General features: G+C 34.4%; 3 protein-coding genes across 4 annotated transcripts; 1 reads left to right on the forward strand and 2 right to left on the reverse strand.

The window, feature by feature from the left end:
* The first annotated feature begins 1,256 nt into the window (after positions 1–1,256).
* LOC105193425 (cold shock domain-containing protein E1) lies at positions 1,257–8,437 on the forward strand. Its single transcript, XM_011157857.3, has 11 exons — positions 1,257–1,402; positions 2,681–3,993; positions 4,095–4,271; positions 4,370–4,560; positions 4,643–4,853; positions 4,935–5,164; positions 5,314–5,575; positions 5,694–5,921; positions 6,010–6,215; positions 6,295–6,882; positions 6,961–8,437. Exons 2-11 carry the CDS (start codon positions 3,592–3,594, stop codon positions 7,127–7,129), a joined length of 2,664 nt encoding a protein of 887 aa, XP_011156159.1. The 5' UTR covers positions 1,257–1,402; positions 2,681–3,591; the 3' UTR covers positions 7,130–8,437.
* Positions 8,438–8,599: 162 nt separating this feature from the next.
* LOC105193424 (adhesive plaque matrix protein 2) lies at positions 8,600–11,464 on the reverse strand. The gene is made up of 4 exons (XM_011157856.3): positions 11,026–11,464; positions 9,316–9,456; positions 9,073–9,204; positions 8,600–8,800 (listed from the first exon to the last, which is right to left on the reverse strand). Exons 1-4 carry the CDS (start codon positions 11,072–11,074, stop codon positions 8,736–8,738), a joined length of 387 nt encoding a protein of 128 aa, XP_011156158.1. The 5' UTR covers positions 11,075–11,464; the 3' UTR covers positions 8,600–8,735.
* A 1,629-nt stretch (positions 11,465–13,093) lies between these two features.
* Positions 13,094–15,671, reverse strand: LOC105193423 (suppressor APC domain-containing protein 2). Of its 2 annotated transcripts, none has more exons than XM_011157854.3 (5): positions 14,525–15,671; positions 14,167–14,313; positions 13,881–14,093; positions 13,663–13,805; positions 13,094–13,577 (listed from the first exon to the last, which is right to left on the reverse strand). In XM_011157854.3, exons 1-5 carry the CDS (start codon positions 15,362–15,364, stop codon positions 13,571–13,573), a joined length of 1,350 nt encoding a protein of 449 aa, XP_011156156.1. In that variant the 5' UTR covers positions 15,365–15,671; the 3' UTR covers positions 13,094–13,570. The 2 variants fall into 2 exon arrangements, with proteins under 2 accessions (XP_011156156.1, XP_011156157.1); XM_011157855.3 differs by having other exon boundaries at positions 13,658–13,805.
* Positions 15,672–18,465: the final 2,794 nt, after the last annotated feature.

Consider the following 18,465-nt stretch of genomic DNA (forward strand, 5'->3'; position numbering starts at 1 on the left):
TCCATTATGTCCATTTCCACTAATGTAGATCAACTTCAAGGATGTATTATGCACATTTTTTAAATAATGAAAAGATTACAGGTTGGTCTTTGCTGTTAGTTTTCCATTAGATGTTATGATTCGCGTGTGCAGATTCTGCTCGGTTTCTACCAATGGGCATTTTCAACAAACTCAACAACTGTTGAGTGAGCTCTCGCTATTATTGGTGTATTCTTCTAGATCTGAAGGTCTGATTTAATGATCTAGAAGAATATCTCAACATGTTGAGTCTGCTGAACATAGTCAATAATGGCCTGAGTTCTCTTCTAGGCTCTTCTGGTTGTATCACAAAGGCTGTGTATATTACACTGATTTATCTAAGTTCATGTTACACTAGTAGTGTATATTAGAATACAACTGAATATGGACATGATCTGATATGTTCTGACCAAATCTGCTGCATTTTTATCAATCTGCTAACATTTCACCTATTGAGCTAACTTTAAGACTAGAAAAGGATAAAAAATAAGTTCAATTGAGATAAAAGTTAATCTACATTGGTAAAATGAGCATCATAGTATTTGTAATCAAACTCCGATGTGTTTGAAATCACAAAGTTGATTGATGATTAATTTATTAAGTAATGTCTGTATGATTTTTGCAACATAAGATTATTAAATTTTTTATTAACATGAAGATTAAATTTAGAATGATGGATTATCTGATTAAAAATTTTATTTTTAGTAATTCTGTCAAAGGCTGGTGTCAATTAACTTAATCGGTCAATTAAATTCATGAATTACCAGTTGCAAAATTTAAAACTGATTATCCTTAATCTAATTTTTTAATTATTTTAATTAGAAAATTTGAAGTGCTACATTTTATTAATTTAAAATATAATTTATTTTAATAAATTCGTAAAAAATGAACAAGAGAAATAAAACAATACGATCAATTTTAAATTGGCTATTATTAAATTTAATTTGATCAAGCTAATCGGAGAGGGTAAGATCGGTCCTTAATTATTAAATTAATTGAAATTTAATTGTATTTTTTTTTTCTTAAAAAAATATTCAATACAAAAATTCGTTCTTTATATAGTGGCAACTAGAAATGTCATTGATGGAAGCAATTAAAACAAAAAAAAGTTGAAAAAAATTTATAACGTGGTTTCTTCGTCAAATGTCAATTTTGTAAAATTCTCGAATATATGAAAACATTTCGTCTAAAAGCATGCGATACTGCGAGAAAAATCGAAAGAATTCGTGAAGGCCCGTTTCTATCGCGGTCATGCGGAAATCGGAGCGCGCGTGCGTGCGAGCGCACACAGGAAACTCGTGGTCGCTGCCGCTGAGTATGTATGTGAACGCCGAATGTTGACATTCAACATGGCGGCATGTCGTCAGTGCTGTGCTGTGTCGTGGTGAGTCTTGTAAATCCTCTTGACGCCCTTTAATTGCGAGCTTTGTGCGAAAAGGCGTGTTGTCCGGGTCAGCGCGATTCCCGGTGACGATCGCCGATCGATTTGGCAGCTGGAATGGGCCGACCGGGGCACACCGCGGCCTCGCGGCGACCGCTGCGGCGAGATAAAGCGCTCCGCGACCTCATAAAAAAATCAACCTCATAAAACTGCGACAAACGCACATGATAACGTCTTGACCACTGTCCGTCGCGCTGCAGCTAGGAACCATTCACGAAAGTGCGGTTGCGAGCACACGCGTAAGGATTGACGCGCATCCACAATTCTTAAGGAGGGTCACGCTCATCACCCTGCGATCGCCATCCCTTTCGAATTTTACGCGAACGTTTCAGGACGCATAATCGCATCCAGTAATATGTGGTCAGCAGCGATAGCGCGAGCGAGATGAGGCTCGAGGTGGAGATGGTAGCGCGGGTCCGAGGGTCATGACTCATGCACCAGCGCGGAACATCTCGCATCGTGCGACGCCTTCGCGTCAGACGCAATTTTACCAGGCCGCGTAACGAACACACTGGGTTTTGGGTATCTTCTCCGTGGTCAATGTCAAATTATCAAATAATTGGACAGGATCGTGCTTGTCTTCCCGCGGCAGCGCCATAAATAAATGCATTGTTAGTTTGCCTCGGTCGTTTTCTCTCGATTTCGGAAAGTTCTTTTATACCTCCACAGGGATGTAGCAACCTACGTATGTAGGCCCGATCACGTGCGCTTGAAACGCGTTGAAAAGTCGAAAATTCGCGCGTGTATCGAATTTTTGCGTGTGTATCTTCGATGATTTTTTAAATTGATTTTTGTTTTAAATATACATCTAGAGCTGTGGCAGAATATAAAATTCTTGGTATTTTCTGCCATTGATAATTTTTGGTAATACTGTATATGATTAATTTTTCTGTATTTTTTGTTTTATTTTGAAGAATATTATTTGTATACTTGTATTATTTGAATATTATTTGCCTCTATTTTATGTACTAAAGTTTTGAGATTTTTATAAAGTATTTTATATAGACTTAATTTAATTTGTGACAAGATACACGTTTATAGATAAAAATTAATTACTAATATAATAAAAAAATAAAAATCAATGTCATATATATATTTTGATATTTGGATACAGAGCTCGCAATTTTTAAATGATAATATACTGAATATATCTTACGCTTATCTATATTATTATATTATCAAGTGGTATTTCTTAACTTTTGTAATTTTTTTTTTTTACAGCTTGTGTCATTGTTAGTTTAGGACACTTCTGAAACTAAGGTTCACTGTAAATTTCACATTTAAAAGCTGAAGAAAGGAAACGTTACTATAGAAATATTGGAAGAACACAATCAGACTCAGCACGCATTGAAGACATCTGAGGATTTTCAAGTCAACATTTATCTTTTAAAATCTCCTATGTTTTTGATTTACTCCTTTTGTAAAGGGATGACTGATGTTTAAAAGAAAACACAGTTATTCTAGTGCACGCTAAATTGAGTATTTATCAAGCAATTGTTATAATATTCAAACATAGTATGGAAAGTATTGACAGTGTATGGTGTGCTAAGATTTTGTACTTGTATTAAGTCATAAATCAGCATTAACTGCATCGTTCATTTGTATATTATATACACAACAAGCCTTGTGAGCAAGAGATAGGTAAGCCAATACAGTAACCGTGATTGTGATTGCGGCTGAGATTGTGCTGCTCCGCTTGGTTGCTAGAACATCTTTATCTGCGTTTAAGGAGTGCCAAGTTCGTGTCGAGCCACCGTGGTACTCTCTGATAAATAATTCACGATAAACGCGTTAAAATAATTTTGAAGAGACCTTACTTCCACTTTCTGGTCACACGAAGAAGCCTGCATTTCTGCAGCATTTCAAGGAGCCACTCTTCCTCTTCATTAAGTTCTTGTAACATTATAATAGTGAACAAAGATATAAGGTACCAAGAACCGTTCTGTGATATCTATGTTAAACACTTAAATAATTGAAAAAGACTAAAAATTTCTAAATATAAGTATATATATATATATATTGTGGGGTGGAACAGAAGTGTAAACATAAAAGAAATTAAGTAATTGTTTCAAAAGAAGAAGAGCTAAATTATACGTAATATTACACATAACACTGCGCAAATTCAGAAGACAATGTCAGACAACGTCATCAACAATCCTCAGTGGAAATCGTTCCAGCCGCCAATCATGAACTCTGACCCAGCAATACTTGATTATAAGTCTATGGCTGTACCAACTCCTAAAGCCATAACGGGATCTCATCAACCGACGTCAAACAACTATCGAAATGGTACCAATTATAGCGGTGATCATTACATGGGTTCACATCCCGATTGTGGTAAAAATTCTATTAACTACGGAAGTTATCCCGGCACGCAATCGTCACCACGCAATGGTGCAAGATTTCCGTTAGAATTCCCGGGTATGGAAACAAATGCTAGTTATACGAACGAATCTGCCACTAATAATTCTACCTATCAGGATCAATCTGCAAATCAAGGAACACGGGAAACTGGTATAATTGAGAAGTTATTGGTGAGTACTAGGAAGGTGCTATGAAACTTGATTATTTATAATAAACTTAATTATTTATAAATATCTAAATGACTAATTTATACTTGGTTTCTACTCAACAGCATTCTTACGGATTCATACAATGCTGTGAAAGACAGGCGAGATTGTTTTTTCATTTTAGCCAATTTAGTGGTAATATTGAACATTTGAAGATTGGAGATCCTGTAGAGTTTGAAATGACCTACGATCGACGAACAGGCAAGCCCATTGCAAGTACCGTTAGCAAAATCGCCCCAGTGGTTAGTAAAACAATAACAATAATAATAATGATAAGAGAAGTGATGTATAACAAAAAAGGATTTGCAAGAAATAAATGTGTGAATATAATTTCTTTTAGGCATTAGGAGATCAACGATGCATCGGTAATGTAACAACAGAGTTACAAGCGAGTGGCGATTCACAGGGTCGTATCAGTTACGAAAACCGTGGAGAATGTTTTTTTCTGCCATATACCAAAGATGATGTCGAAGGAAATGTCACCTTACGTGCTGGTGATAAAGTGTCATTTCAAATTGCTACTAATCAACGGTACAATACGTAGTGTTTGTTAATAAATAGAAAAACCTTTAGTAAGTAGTAATTTTTTTTTACATACATGTAAACATTACAGAGGAAACCTGGGTGCATGTAATGTAAGGCTGGAAAATCCAGCACATCCAGTTCGTTATCGTGGAGTGGTATGCTCAATGAAAGAAAATTTTGGTTTTATCGAGCGTGCTGATGTAGTCAAAGAGATATTCTTCCACTTTAGCGAGGCTAAATCTATGAAAGAAGAACTTAGGCTAGGAGATGATGTGGAGTTTATAATACAAACGCGCAATGTAAGATAAAAACTGTAAGCGTTTCTCGAAGAAAGATCTACATAAATAACAATTAATCTCTAAAATTTAACGCGGTTGCAGGGGAAAGAAGTAGCTTGCAACATTACAAAGTTACCACCTGGCTCAATTGTATTTGAGGAAGTAAGCAATGAAGTAGTGAAAGGACAAGTGTTAAAACCGTTGGAGAGAGGCAATGCTGCTCGTCATCAAAATGATCCGTTAAATGGTCGTATTCGATATAGAGACAGTAATTCTGAACCTCTTGAAGCACCTTTTGGTGATAAAGATCAAAAGGGAGATTTCACTCTTAGGTAATCTGTGCGAATTAATAAATGTATTTTTTTAATTTTATTTTTGTGTATATAAATTACTATGCATTTGTTACTTAAATGCAATAACGCATTTTTTATAATGTTTATATACATAGATGTAATATATTGTAATTTGATTGCTTTAATAGGCATGGGGACTGGGTCCAATTTCGTATTGCAACAGATACTAGAGATCAACTGAAAAGAGCTACACAAATAATGTTATTGCCAGAATCTTTCACTGTATCTGGGGAAAAGCGAGAGCAAGGTGTAATACAGTCTCTCAAGGATGGATTTGGCTTTATTCGTTGTGTAGAAAGAGAACCTAGACTTTTCTTTCATTTTAACGAAGTTCTTGATGTTGATAGAGAAATTAGTGTAGGGGATGAAGTTGAATTTACAGTTGTTCAAGTGAGTATATATTAACGTGATAACATATTTCAGTGTTTAAAAAAAAAGTTTTGTTATTACAGTTTATTCTTTTATCTTAATTATATTTTTAATTTTATTCTTTTTTTTTTTTCATAAGGACCCGTCATCATCATTCTCTAATACTCGACAAAGTGCTATTAGACTGAAACATTTACCAACGGGTACCGTAACATTTCAAACTATTATAGAGAAGGATATATTAGGTACTGTAGCACAGGACACAAATTTGATGGAACCTGGCCTTATTAATTATGGCCAGCAGAAAAGCATTATTTTCTTCTCCAAAGATTGCGATCCTAAACATATTCCAAAATTGGGTGATAAGGTAAATTATTATATAGGAAGATTGATCCATATTCTACTTTTTAGAGAACATGCTTTATATTTTGCTATAAATATTTTTGATTTTATAGGTAATGTTCAATGTTGTTCAAGTGAAACGAAATAAAGAACTTGTTGCTGAAGACATATTTTTAGTAAATGCCGCTGGTGAAAAAATTCAAAATGTTAACAAAAAATCAAATGGACAAGTGTGTCAAGGTTTTATTGCCGCCCTTAAAGATGGGTTTGGCTTTATTGAGACAGTAAATCATGATAGAGAAATATTTTTTCACTACAGGTGAGAGAGAGAGAGATGTATTTTAATTTTTACAATGAACGATGCGTATACATATGTACATATAACATTTTATTCACAGTAATTTTGAAGGAGACGCTAGTACATTGGAATTAGGAGCTGATATCGAATGTACAATTAGTAATATGAGTAATGGCAGAGGTTCTGGAGGTTGTGTAGCAGCCGATCATGTTAAGCTGGTGCCTCGTGGAAGTATTCCTAGGCCAACAGCTGTCAGTGAAGTACTCGAGGGCACTGTAATACGACCATTAAGAAGTGCAAACCCCGAGCAAGCAGAGTATGCTGGTTTGATCAAGATTAATCCAACTAATGAGAATGAGGAAACGCCGGAATATGAATTTGGAATCATGGGACTTTCTAACAAACGGGAGCTATTACAGGCTGGCGATCCTGTGCAATTACAGGTCGATTCAGCCGGTCACGCTTGTAACATCGTAGCCGTCAGGAAAAAAAGGAGGGCGACCGTGGACGCGATGAAGGGCCCTTTCGGTTTTCTTGCTTACGAAGTTGATGAGGGCAAAAAATTATTCTTTCACGCAAGTGAAGTTCAAGATCACGTTATGCTGCAGCCAGGAGATCAAGTGGAATTTGTTTTGGTTACTAATCAACGTACTGGCAAATCATCAGCGTGCAGCGTAACTCGATTAAGGTAAATTAATTTTTTAATTTTTGTTTTTACATGAATTGGAACATTGTAATTTAACTTGTAAACTTTTATTGCTCACAGCGATGCAGTCCAGCAACGACCCGAGCGATTAATAAGCCGATTACGTACTATATCTTTGGAAGATACGGGCCCAAAATTGACTGTGGTCAGACAACCAAGAGGGCCCGATGGCACGCGCGGGTTTAACCAGGAAAGATGTCAGCGTATTCCTGGTGCCATAGAAGAATAATGCTTCTGGGCAGCTAATGAAACTGGGCTATTAATTATCCAAATTGTAATCTACAATTTGTTTTTAGTCCATATACTTCGATACAGAGATTACTATTGTAAGCATGGTCATAAACGTTTGCCAAATTCAGACTAATGTGACAACAATAATTATAATGATAATAATTTGAAAAAATGGATAGTGACCAAGGGCCGAAAATAATATAAAAGTAAAAAAGAAAAAAAAATAAACAACGACTCATTTTATCACCTCATAAAAGAAAAAAAACGGGAGGAAAGAAAATAAAAAAAAGAAGGCGATTTATCTTGCATTCAGATAATGTTAGAATTTACTGTAATACGTAATTGTTTTCTCTCTTTAGTTAATTTCCCACATCTTCATGAATTTATTGCTAAGCTATCTATTCGAGGTTACTTTTATGAACGTAATGAATATAGTTCATAAGATTTGGCGAAATTTTTTATTAGTACGTTTCTATTTTTGTGAAAGTTCGGTAAATATATCATTTCATTACTTGGAAGTAAAATACCAAAAGACGTCCCAGAATACTTACAGGGCTGCTAGCTACTTGTTTGTATCTGAGATATATCCGTCTTTATAAAAAATATTCTTATATATGTTGATATACAATCTTTATTATCTTTTTATATGATTTATTTCGAAAGTTGCTTTACCTATCATGTACATCATGTGTGATATAAATGTACAATGGGTAAAAGGAAAGGAAAAAGAATTGCACGCAAATAGACGTTTACATAATATTGATACAAAAAAGTTTGACGAAAAACATCCCACACTACAGATTCTTTATCAGAATTTGCTGAATAATTTTATTACGAACAGTGTGTGTGTTTTGTTGTAATAAATTATGATATTGAGTCACTCTGTTAACAAGATGTCTATAAATTTGTAAAAAGGAAAAGGAAGAGTTATGACTGGCCGACTGTTTATCTTAGATATTATATATATACATAAATATATATATATATGTCGTTAAGTTCCTCTAATGCAGTGTTGTAAAATCAAATTAGTATTACTAATTCTGTGGACATACAATGGAAATTACAAAAAAAAATACCTATGTAAAGAGTAAGAAGTCACGTTTTATAAGTTTTGCCATCTGAAACGGTAAGCGAGATACATGTGGCATTATTGTAGAAATATGAAAAAAAATAACATAAAATAAGGAAAAGTACATAACACAAGCACGATACAAACCAAGCGCTTGTCCCGAAACTCATGGATCCAACACATCATGTGCATACATATTGTAAAATTATTGATGAATAAACAATGGAAGCATCGAAATATATCTACTTTCTATAAAACGTCAAAACTGTTTCAAAACCGCGAATTATGTTGTGATGTAACTTCAATACTTATCGAGTTATTTTCAAGAAATCGCGATTACAAAATGTCCCAAGAGTATTATGAATGGAAATGCAAAATGAGAAATAATACGGCGTATCGTCTGTTTTAATATTTATTATGTATGTACAAAGATGTGTAAATATTATGTTTTATGAAATGCGTTTCTTTTCTTGTATGTATGTATCATATTATTACAAGTTTGAATTTCAGATGAAAGTAAGAGAAAAAATTCGAGTTAGATCACGACACACTCGTAAGGGAATTGTCCTCGGAAAGATGTATTGTTTGGTCGTGGACAAGCTGTAACATACAATTATTTATATTAATTTTATCTCATTTGGCATTATCGTAATATATTTTCTATGTTGAAAAAAAATTCGAGAAATGCGAAAACTTTTTGATATTTAACAATATACCATTCTTTCTTCTACCAAAATATCCTTTGCTTTTTAATTCTATTCAATCTAACTATTCTACTAAGCTGATTTTTTAAATCTGCGAAAACTTAGTGTATAAAAAGTCATAATGTTAAAAATTAAGTCGAATTATCTGCTGTCATTAAAGGTACTAACGTGTTTCGCAATAAGTGCCGTAGAATCCAGTGCCTTCACAACGACATTTAAATCCAGGATCCGATGATATTTGGGAGCATGAACCTTCATTCAGGCACGGTTTCGATCGAGAGCATATATCGCTACGTCTTCCTGCAATGAGATATGTTAAAATTTTCAAGGAGCGTTTAAAATACGTCAATGTGTCTGTTATTCTATGGATTTAACAGATCAAGTAAGAGCACATATATCATTTGTTATTACCTTTCAGCGCTAATTTGCAATCGTCATTGTTATCGTATCTGTATTCGGATTTACAGCCGTAACCGCAACTGCATTGCGCATTATAGATGCGGCATCCATATCGCATCTGATCCAACTCGCATCCCTTCGACGATATAACTCCTAGTAAAAAAAGTTTGGCGTTAATTAAATTCAATAGCGTTGAACAAGCACAACGCTGTAGAGTTGTTTAAGCAAAAATCATAATTTGTACAAAATACTTTTGATACTTTTCTAACAAATAGATATTTTTGTTTAACTGAAATCAATTTTTCTTTGTATAAATAAAAGTATCAAACACATAATTTTCATTTAACGCATAAAGATAAGGAATTATTAATAAATTAAGCTATATGAGAAAAATTTTTTTCCAATTTTATAAATTAATTTTGCCAAATTTTAACTTCAAATTTAGTAATGTACAAAAATATAATTTTAAATATGATACAAAAAGGATGCGATAAATAATAAAAAGACATTTTCTCCCTCTCCACTAAAATCATCTAATATATTAATTCAAGAAACTGCATAAAAAAAATTTAGTCCCGAAATAATAGTGGAGAACTATAAAGAAATAATAATGAATAATGTCTTGTGAAATATTTTTTTACTACATGTTACCACGCATATCTATTTTAATGCATATTATCAGAATTGATAGATGTGGGTCTTAATTGGGTTCTATATTTATTAAATATCTACATTATTTTTAGGTAAATGTACCACAGATGTAGTGGAAATATCTACGGTTTATTTACCCCGAGGAGAGAGATAGTAGCGCTCTAATGAAGGCAAATGTTTGCGACCGGATGTGGCCGGCTGCACTTCCCACTTGTCTAAATTGATAAGCGTTTCACGAGATAGAGGATAACCATGCGTGGGTTAATCGATTTTTAGATTCATTTACTCTCGACCTAATGCGTGACATTCACAATGGGTGTTGCAATGACATCCAGTAATTTATAATTGCTTTAACAAACGTTGCGTTCACATACGTCTTTATTTGATTCATTCAAGGGTAATTATTAATTACTGATTATACGGCTCGTTGTAGCGGTGTAATCAGTAGAAGAGGCGTGTGTGGGATGCTCATCATTAAGAGTGCCGTTCATTATCGGTATGAGATGGGTTTATCATTTGATTACTCAGAAAATAAATTGAAAGCGTTTCATACGTATATTGCTGCTATTTATTCTATGGGAGATTAGATTTGCTGAGAAGACGGTGATAATTCCAAAAAATATTTAAGTCTTTTAAATATTAAAAATCTGCTTTTAGTAATATAAATTTATTTATTCTAAAACATCACAAACTAATTTAGAATTAGTGTTTAGAATTTATTGTCTAAAAGAAAAAGATTAAATAACACGAAAAAATCACACGTTTTATATTGCAGAGAATAGAACACAGTAACAAGAAAGGAAAATTATAGATTGAGTGAGACAGACCAGATGAAATTGAATTTTAAATCAGAAAATGTCTTTGATGTGTTTAGAATCTAATGAATATTAGTTTTTCATTGATCATATATATTGTTAACTATAATCTGACGTTTATGTACTAATTAGTTGTTTCTAAAAATTTTTGCAACGTTACTTATACTTTGATTAAACGCTTAATGATAGTGTCTGTTTATCTATGCGAAATCTATAATTCATTGTTTGAACTCGTTATATTATAATAATAACGTACCCATTATTAAAAGGAGTAGAGCAACCGCCAGAGTCAATCTCGGTAGCATGATGTTCCCGGATGAGTTGAGACAAGAGACGTCAAAAAACCCCGCGAAGGATATCGTGGATGTTGATAATCCAAGAGAGGAGCTCGTCGAAAGGGAGATCGTCGACCGCTCAACGTTTTCTTTGTAAGCTTTTGTCGCCGACCCAGTGTCAAAGGTCGACACGGGGGACACGGGATCAGTGCTGTCTGTCTTCGCACGCGCGTTCTCTCGTCGACGCTGCAACGGGAGAAGCGCTCGCCGTGCCGTTCGGGGACGATGCAGCGGTCGAGTCGACCGAACCCTCCGACTCGTGGCAGCTAACTGTCGTGAACCGCTAAACTAGTTACGATCGTGCGGAAGCCGTCCAATCGCTGAAGAACTATGCGTGGGGTGCATCTCGGTGTTCGCCGACATCCGCAGTAACGATGGAGACACGAATCATGCATTTCTTTAATTTTTATGCAACATTAATCAAATACAGTTTATTAACAATTATGAAACTATCTATTTGCCTTATACGCGCTAGTACAATTGAAGATTATATAAGAAAAGACGAGTTATTAATAATTCGTTAAACTTTTCTTGTAAACTTTAGATTTATTCTTGTTTTTTTTTATTTTTTATTTTTTAGATTATACAGAATTTTTTAGCTATTTAAAGAATGTGTAATAAAATTTATTTCTTGTATGATTATAAATTATAATGATTATAATAAATCATAATTAAAGTGTAAAATTTTTAAAAATATCAGATAAATGTATTGTTATTCGTATAATGATTTCTCGCGATTTAAAATTATATATGTATTTTCTTATTTTTTGATACAATTTCACGAATTCAGCTTTTGTCTGCTATCACTGTGCGACTGTATATATGCCACGAAATTATCAGCCTTTGCAACACAGTGTATCTATTTTTGTCATGAAAAAAGACTGCGTCTCTTTAGCCTCGAAACAAAAGGTAGCTGTCGTGATACGAAGAATTTTTCGCCGATATTTGTTAAATTGATAATTTAATGGGCAACAGTTGAATATGCCATTATTCTTTGGCACAGAAATAATAAAAATATATATAATAAATCGCGTTTTATTTATTTTGATTCAAAGAAATAAAAAATCAATTTTTATACACACTTTCGAAAAACATTAAATAATTTCTTACATTTAATTAATTTTCTTCATAAATTCTAATAAACGGGCAACGATTTGTTCAATCCTTTGTTTCTTTTTAACACAGACGCACATGTTACATAAACACAAAGAACAAAGACAACATCGAACATATGAGGTAATTCTATTTTATTTCAATTTTAAACGAAAACTGATGGATATTATTATTTGTCGATCACTAATTGACAAAATAATCGAATAATTAGTAGTAATCATTTATGAAATTAATTTTTGTTTTCGAGTCGTATACATGAAATTTTATGCTAATAAGTGATTAGCTCGCACAAGATCTAAACTAACGAATTTAAAGACGTATCGTAAAGTGCTATCGTCTCTCAGAATTCGATAACATTTGACACTGGCAGCTCCAAGTCCGGAAATTAATGGAATGTGTGTCATGAAGACACCCGCTAAAACTTACCACTCTTGACAAAGCAAGATTTAATAAAATTTCCATGAGCTCAAGATCGATATGTCAATAGTGCATCATCACTGCATAAAAATAATACTGCATTATATATGAGATTATAATTTTAGCCAACTTGAGATTGTAATATTAACCTTCCGCAGAGATCGAGGAAATGGAAACATTAAAAGCTACATTTACGTATTTATAATGCAATTGATCAATTGACGAATTAAAATACTTGTAAAAATTTGAAGATCTGTTTTCGTACAAAATATAATCTGACGAAAGTTGACATCCTGATAATTCTTTATTAACTTTTTGTAAAGAGGAAAGCCGATCCTTTTTATTTACTATCTACAGAATAAATCAAAATCAAAAAATCATCTGAGTCTTCAAATTATCACGATGTCTGCAGAGAGTTTAATAGAATGCATATAAAAGGAAATAAATTTATTACGTTTATTACATAATTAAAATAATTTATTAAAACAGGTTTCGTTCTTTTAGATAAATTGTAGAGACGTTAAGACATTTTATTTATCCATTACTATGTCTAAATTGTACCTAATTGCATATACTTCATTGTATATTTTTGCATATACTTCATTGAATATTTTTTACATCCTTAATGTAAAATATCAAATTATTGAGGCAGTGACAATTATTTTAACACCATATCAAATATTTCATACTTTTAAAATATGTTAAATATTTTCTATATGGCATCATGGCATTCTGGAACATTCAAAACACGATTTTCACTTATTGCTGTATAATATTCCAGTTGAAATGTCCGGCATTATTTATCGATTTGTACAACAATGGCGATATTAATAGATCATCACCTTTCCGTATATCAATTTCTTTATTCTTTTTATGCTATTTAAAATTTAACTCAATTATATCACTATGTGGCACATTTTCTAAAGCCTGGAATTCTCATATTCTGAAAAAAATATTTTCAAATAAAATCAAAGGTTATTAATTTTAATCAAGTTGATAATACTTAATTTAAAGTGTTAGTACCTTACATGAATGTTTGATCATGTTGTTCGTGGATCATTGTTGCTCTTCGGGATTGAACCAGACCAGATTGTCTATTGTACAATTCTCTAACCAAACTGTCTTTTTCTTGCTCAAGTAACGCTATTCGTTGGCTCTTTTTGCTAACTTCCTGTTTAGATGTCACATAAGAATTTAGATTAAATTAATTCGCCGTTTCTTATACATTTTTATTATTATATATTACCTCAGTTAATTTGTGATTTTGTTGTTTAAGCCTCGAGAGCATATCCTGCTGAAGCTGAGCAGAGGTTGGAGTACTCAGGAATGCAAGATTCATATGAAGTGGAAGTCCTCCACGTTCCCAGCTGCTTATCAAAGCAGCTAGATGTCGATTTACTTCCAAAACACGCGCGCGTTGCAGCTCTAAGCGCTCTTGTTGGGCTTCAGTCCATTGTTCCTATGTAAAATACAGCTGTGCATATTTTGTTCACAGTATATGTGACATAAGATAAAAAGTATCTTTTCTATACCACATGGGAACCCATTCGTCCAAGGTGTTTAATCTTCTCTTGAGTGGCTGATACTTGTTTCAAGTACCATTCTCTAGCTTTATCAACAGCAGCTAAACCTTGTAGCAAGACATCCTTCTCCTGCTCAATCTGCTTCATCCGTTTCATCTGAAAGTATTACATGTTTTAAAAACATTTTGAAATGTCAAAAAATACTGAGTTTTATTATACAATTAAGGTTTATATCAATTAAAAAATAATTGTAGGATACATGTCTTTCATGCTTAAGAGATATGTATCGCTATTAAAATTCAGTTAGTGCATACCCAGAACCAATCACCAAAGGTTAGTCGGGAGTCCTAGAGAAGAACATCTTTACCATATTGTAATCAATACCATTCTGCAACGTGTGCCGCCTGGGTTCTCTGCGACGATTCAATGGTTTCTTGGATTGAAGCCCGAGTTGATTGCTCTGTATATCGACCGCTTTACCGTCGCCCAGAACTCTGGCCGGTCTCAACAATGTCCTGGCGTCTGGTCTGTAATTTACAGCCTGCAAATGACGCTTCTCTTTTTCATCGCTCATCATGAGACCCATCTGCCAATTTTGCAATGCAGTTCTGATCTCGGACTTGTCAAAGTTACGCTCCAGACCCATCGTTCTGCCTTCCAGGGCAGCACCAGTCCGAGGTGGTTTCGGTGGACCATATACCTTGGTGATCTTCGGTTCTCCAATGTTTCTCCCATCCATCAGTTCCAACTGTGCATTCATGTCTTTACGATTAGCCAGCAACTGCGGCATACTGAGGGTGCGTTGCTGGGATATGGCGTTGTTCGGTCTTATAGCAGCGGTGTTGGGCGAAGTCCAAGCCGCCTTATTCTGATTGTCAGGGATGAGTATCGGCGCGGACGGCGGCCTGTTGGGTTGGCCGTCGTGTTTCTTCGCGTCTACCTCCGCCTGTATTTGCAGCAGACAGATCTTCAGGCCGGCACAGAATCTCTCGAACGACAATAGCCCGTTCGGCGGCGTGACTTTTTTCAGGCTGTCCAGTACACCCTTGGGTAAGCCCTGCGTTCCATCATCCTGCCACCGACCCTCGATATCGACGAACTTCACGAAGCCGGTGTTTTGATCGTCCATTATATCGAACAGCGTGCGCATTGCGTTAACAAAGTGCTTCGGCAGCCCGTCCATAGTCGACGTCTGGATTTGCGCCATATTTAACAAAAAGTTTAACGAAAACGCTATCCGTTGTGTTGTACGCCTAGATAACGGCAGCTACATCATCGAGAGAACGATCAGAAATGATTACTTAGCTGATCGGTTATTCTCTACAGGCATGCTTTCCTTGTGTTCTTCCTAGCGCGCATATCTCTAACAAATTATTGCTGTTCCTCGAATCAAGTGATCACATCATCACGCACCAGGTTTACAGTTGTCACAATTTGTTTTCGTTACAGAGGAACAGAGGAATCTCCTCTCATGCGGCCATATGCAATCATAGCATAGGCAGAGAGGAACCTGAGAGCGGCCACGGTGGCCTTTTTCCTATAACGCTTCGAAACTCCCGTACACTAGTGACGCACATCTATTCTGGTCAGAATGGGAACTACGTGTCACATCCATTTTGCAACCCGCCGTTAAAAACAGTGTGGATATTAGCACAGACAACAACCTACATCCATCTCTCGAGAAATGGATGTAGGGTTGTCCGTGCTAACATCCATTTTGCTGTAAATAAAATCTGACGCGTATCGCGTGTGTTGCATCCAGGACAGGGGTCGAGAATGTGCATAAATGATTAATTACGTCTATTTTCGCGTAATTTTTTATTTATTATAGTCTGAATTATTTACATTAACATTAATATTAATACATATCAATACGTTTATGCCCATATTTTGCACAATCATATTTTTACTTAAAAAAGATGTTTAATAGTAACAGAGAGAATTTGTTCTTTAATAAAGAAACATTCATTTTACGCAGTACTTAAAAAATAATTGTAATTAATATCGCATCATATGATGAAGAAGAAATAAATGTCTTTCCACGAATAAATATACCATCTTTTTATTTTTACATAATTCTTTATTATTTAAATGTCTTCAAATTATGCTTTTGAAAAAATTAGCTTTTTTAATTTTTTTAAATCTTGACGCAACTCTCTCTCTCTCTCTCTCACTCTTTCTCTCTTTCTCTTTTAACGTGATTGTCCTTTAATTGTTTAGGCCTTCAGTTAGAGAGAGAAAGCATCGCGGTGATAGACATGGAGCAAGCGGCGATGTTATCTCTATGGATACCCTCCTCTTCACTCCCCTTTCGACCCTTCACGTTTTCCGTGCTACGTTTAGGCCGTAAAATTCAGAAAGAGGATTTCGAACGATTTCTGCGCAGGGACGTAGAGAGACTAGAAAGCGCCCACTCTTTTACATGATTTACAAATGACAATACGCGCGATTAATATGGCACAACAAATAATCATAATAATAATAATAATAATAATAATAATAATAATGTAATAAAAATCAATGAAATATATGGATACTTGAGTATTATTTTTATTCTCTAACTTACAAACGTGAAGATTATTGATCTGATTTTAATACAACCTTTCAACAGTTTTTACGAAATATCACGTAAAGATTAATCAAAACTTTACAAAAAAAAATTAATAAAGAATTATATAATAATATACGACATAAGGTATTAAAGTGTTAATCAGTAAAGTAATGGATTTTAATCAAATTCTTCTCGATATTAATCGATGGCAATTGTGGAAATGATGGAAATGGGATGGCAATGGGATGGAAATAATGGAATAAATGCAACGATGTTAATGGAATGGCAATAATGGAAATGATGACAATGACAATATACATATATAGCCTGACGGCAATGACGGCAATGGTGGAAATGATGGCAATTATGACAATGTTCTCGATGTTAATGATGGCAATGGAATGGCAATCTGGAAATAGAATCGCATATAATGAAATGAATGCAATGATGGAAATGTTATCAAAAAAATGGCAATGATGGCAATAATAAAAATGGTGGCAATGTCGGCAGTGGCGGCAATGGCGTAATAATAATGGCAATGATGAAAATGGGATGACAATGATGGCAACGATGGCAATAATGACAATGATGGAAAAGATGAAAAGTAGGCCATCCCATTGGATGGCAATGATGGAAAGAATGCAATTATGGAATGCAATTATCGATTCCTGAATGACATGAACTTGCTGCTGTATTTGGTCTGCAGCCATATAATATTTCCATTTCATCATAGAATGGACAACGTTTAGTTGCAGCTCCACTAACATTATTATCTCTTTAGCATTTAAAGTATGCAAGTTTTAAATTTTTTAATTTTAGCTTTATCTGCTCTGCAGTTTTATTGTAACCTCTTTGTTCCATTTCTGAAACAAGTAGCCGGAAAATTTCAACATGTTTATGTCTTTTTCCATCCATTATTGATAATATTTGTTTTTCCGTGCATAATTCTAAAAAAACACGCGTCTCCTCTTCTTCCCATTTTGTCTTTTTTTACACATTATATTAATTATCGCAGATTTATTCTCACAAGACGAAGACATTATTAACTATTAACTGAAGAAAACTTGAGAAACCTAAATCGCCTATTACATAATACGGAAATGTTTACACCGTTACATGTGTGCTGAAAATGCGTACTATTTTGATACGATACGTCTATTTGATTTGTATCGTACCAGACTATACGTCATCGTTTACACCATCGAATTAAATTAATTTAGTACGTATATTGTACTTAGTACGCGTATCAAACAACCGGTCTAAACTAAGCCATTGCCATCAATGCCATCATTGCCACGATTGCCGTCATTATCACAATTGCCATCATTGCTATCATTGTCACAAATGCCACCATTTCTGCTACTGCTATCATTGTCATCTTTTTTACTATATAACGTTACCAAGCATTTATTCCATAATGTGCCATTCCATTTCCATATTGCCATTTCATTGTCATCATTAAAATTATCGAGAACATTGCCCTAAGATTGTCAGGCTATAAGCTGACTAATGGCACTGATGTCAATCATGTGCATTGTTGAAATGTTGAAATGAATGCAATGATGGCAATGGGATGGCAATGTTGAAATGAATGCAATGATGGCAATGGGATGGCGACGATGGCAAAGATGTCAATGATGGCAATAATGAGAATGATGGCAATTGTAGAAATGACGGAAATGGGATGGAAATAATGGAATGAATGTTATGATGGCAATGATGAAAATGATGGCAATAGTGGTAATGATGGCAATAAT

The sequence above is a fragment of the Solenopsis invicta genome, chromosome 9, assembly GCF_016802725.1.
Source record: "Solenopsis invicta isolate M01_SB chromosome 9, UNIL_Sinv_3.0, whole genome shotgun sequence".
NCBI classification, from domain to species: domain Eukaryota; kingdom Metazoa; phylum Arthropoda; class Insecta; order Hymenoptera; family Formicidae; genus Solenopsis; species Solenopsis invicta.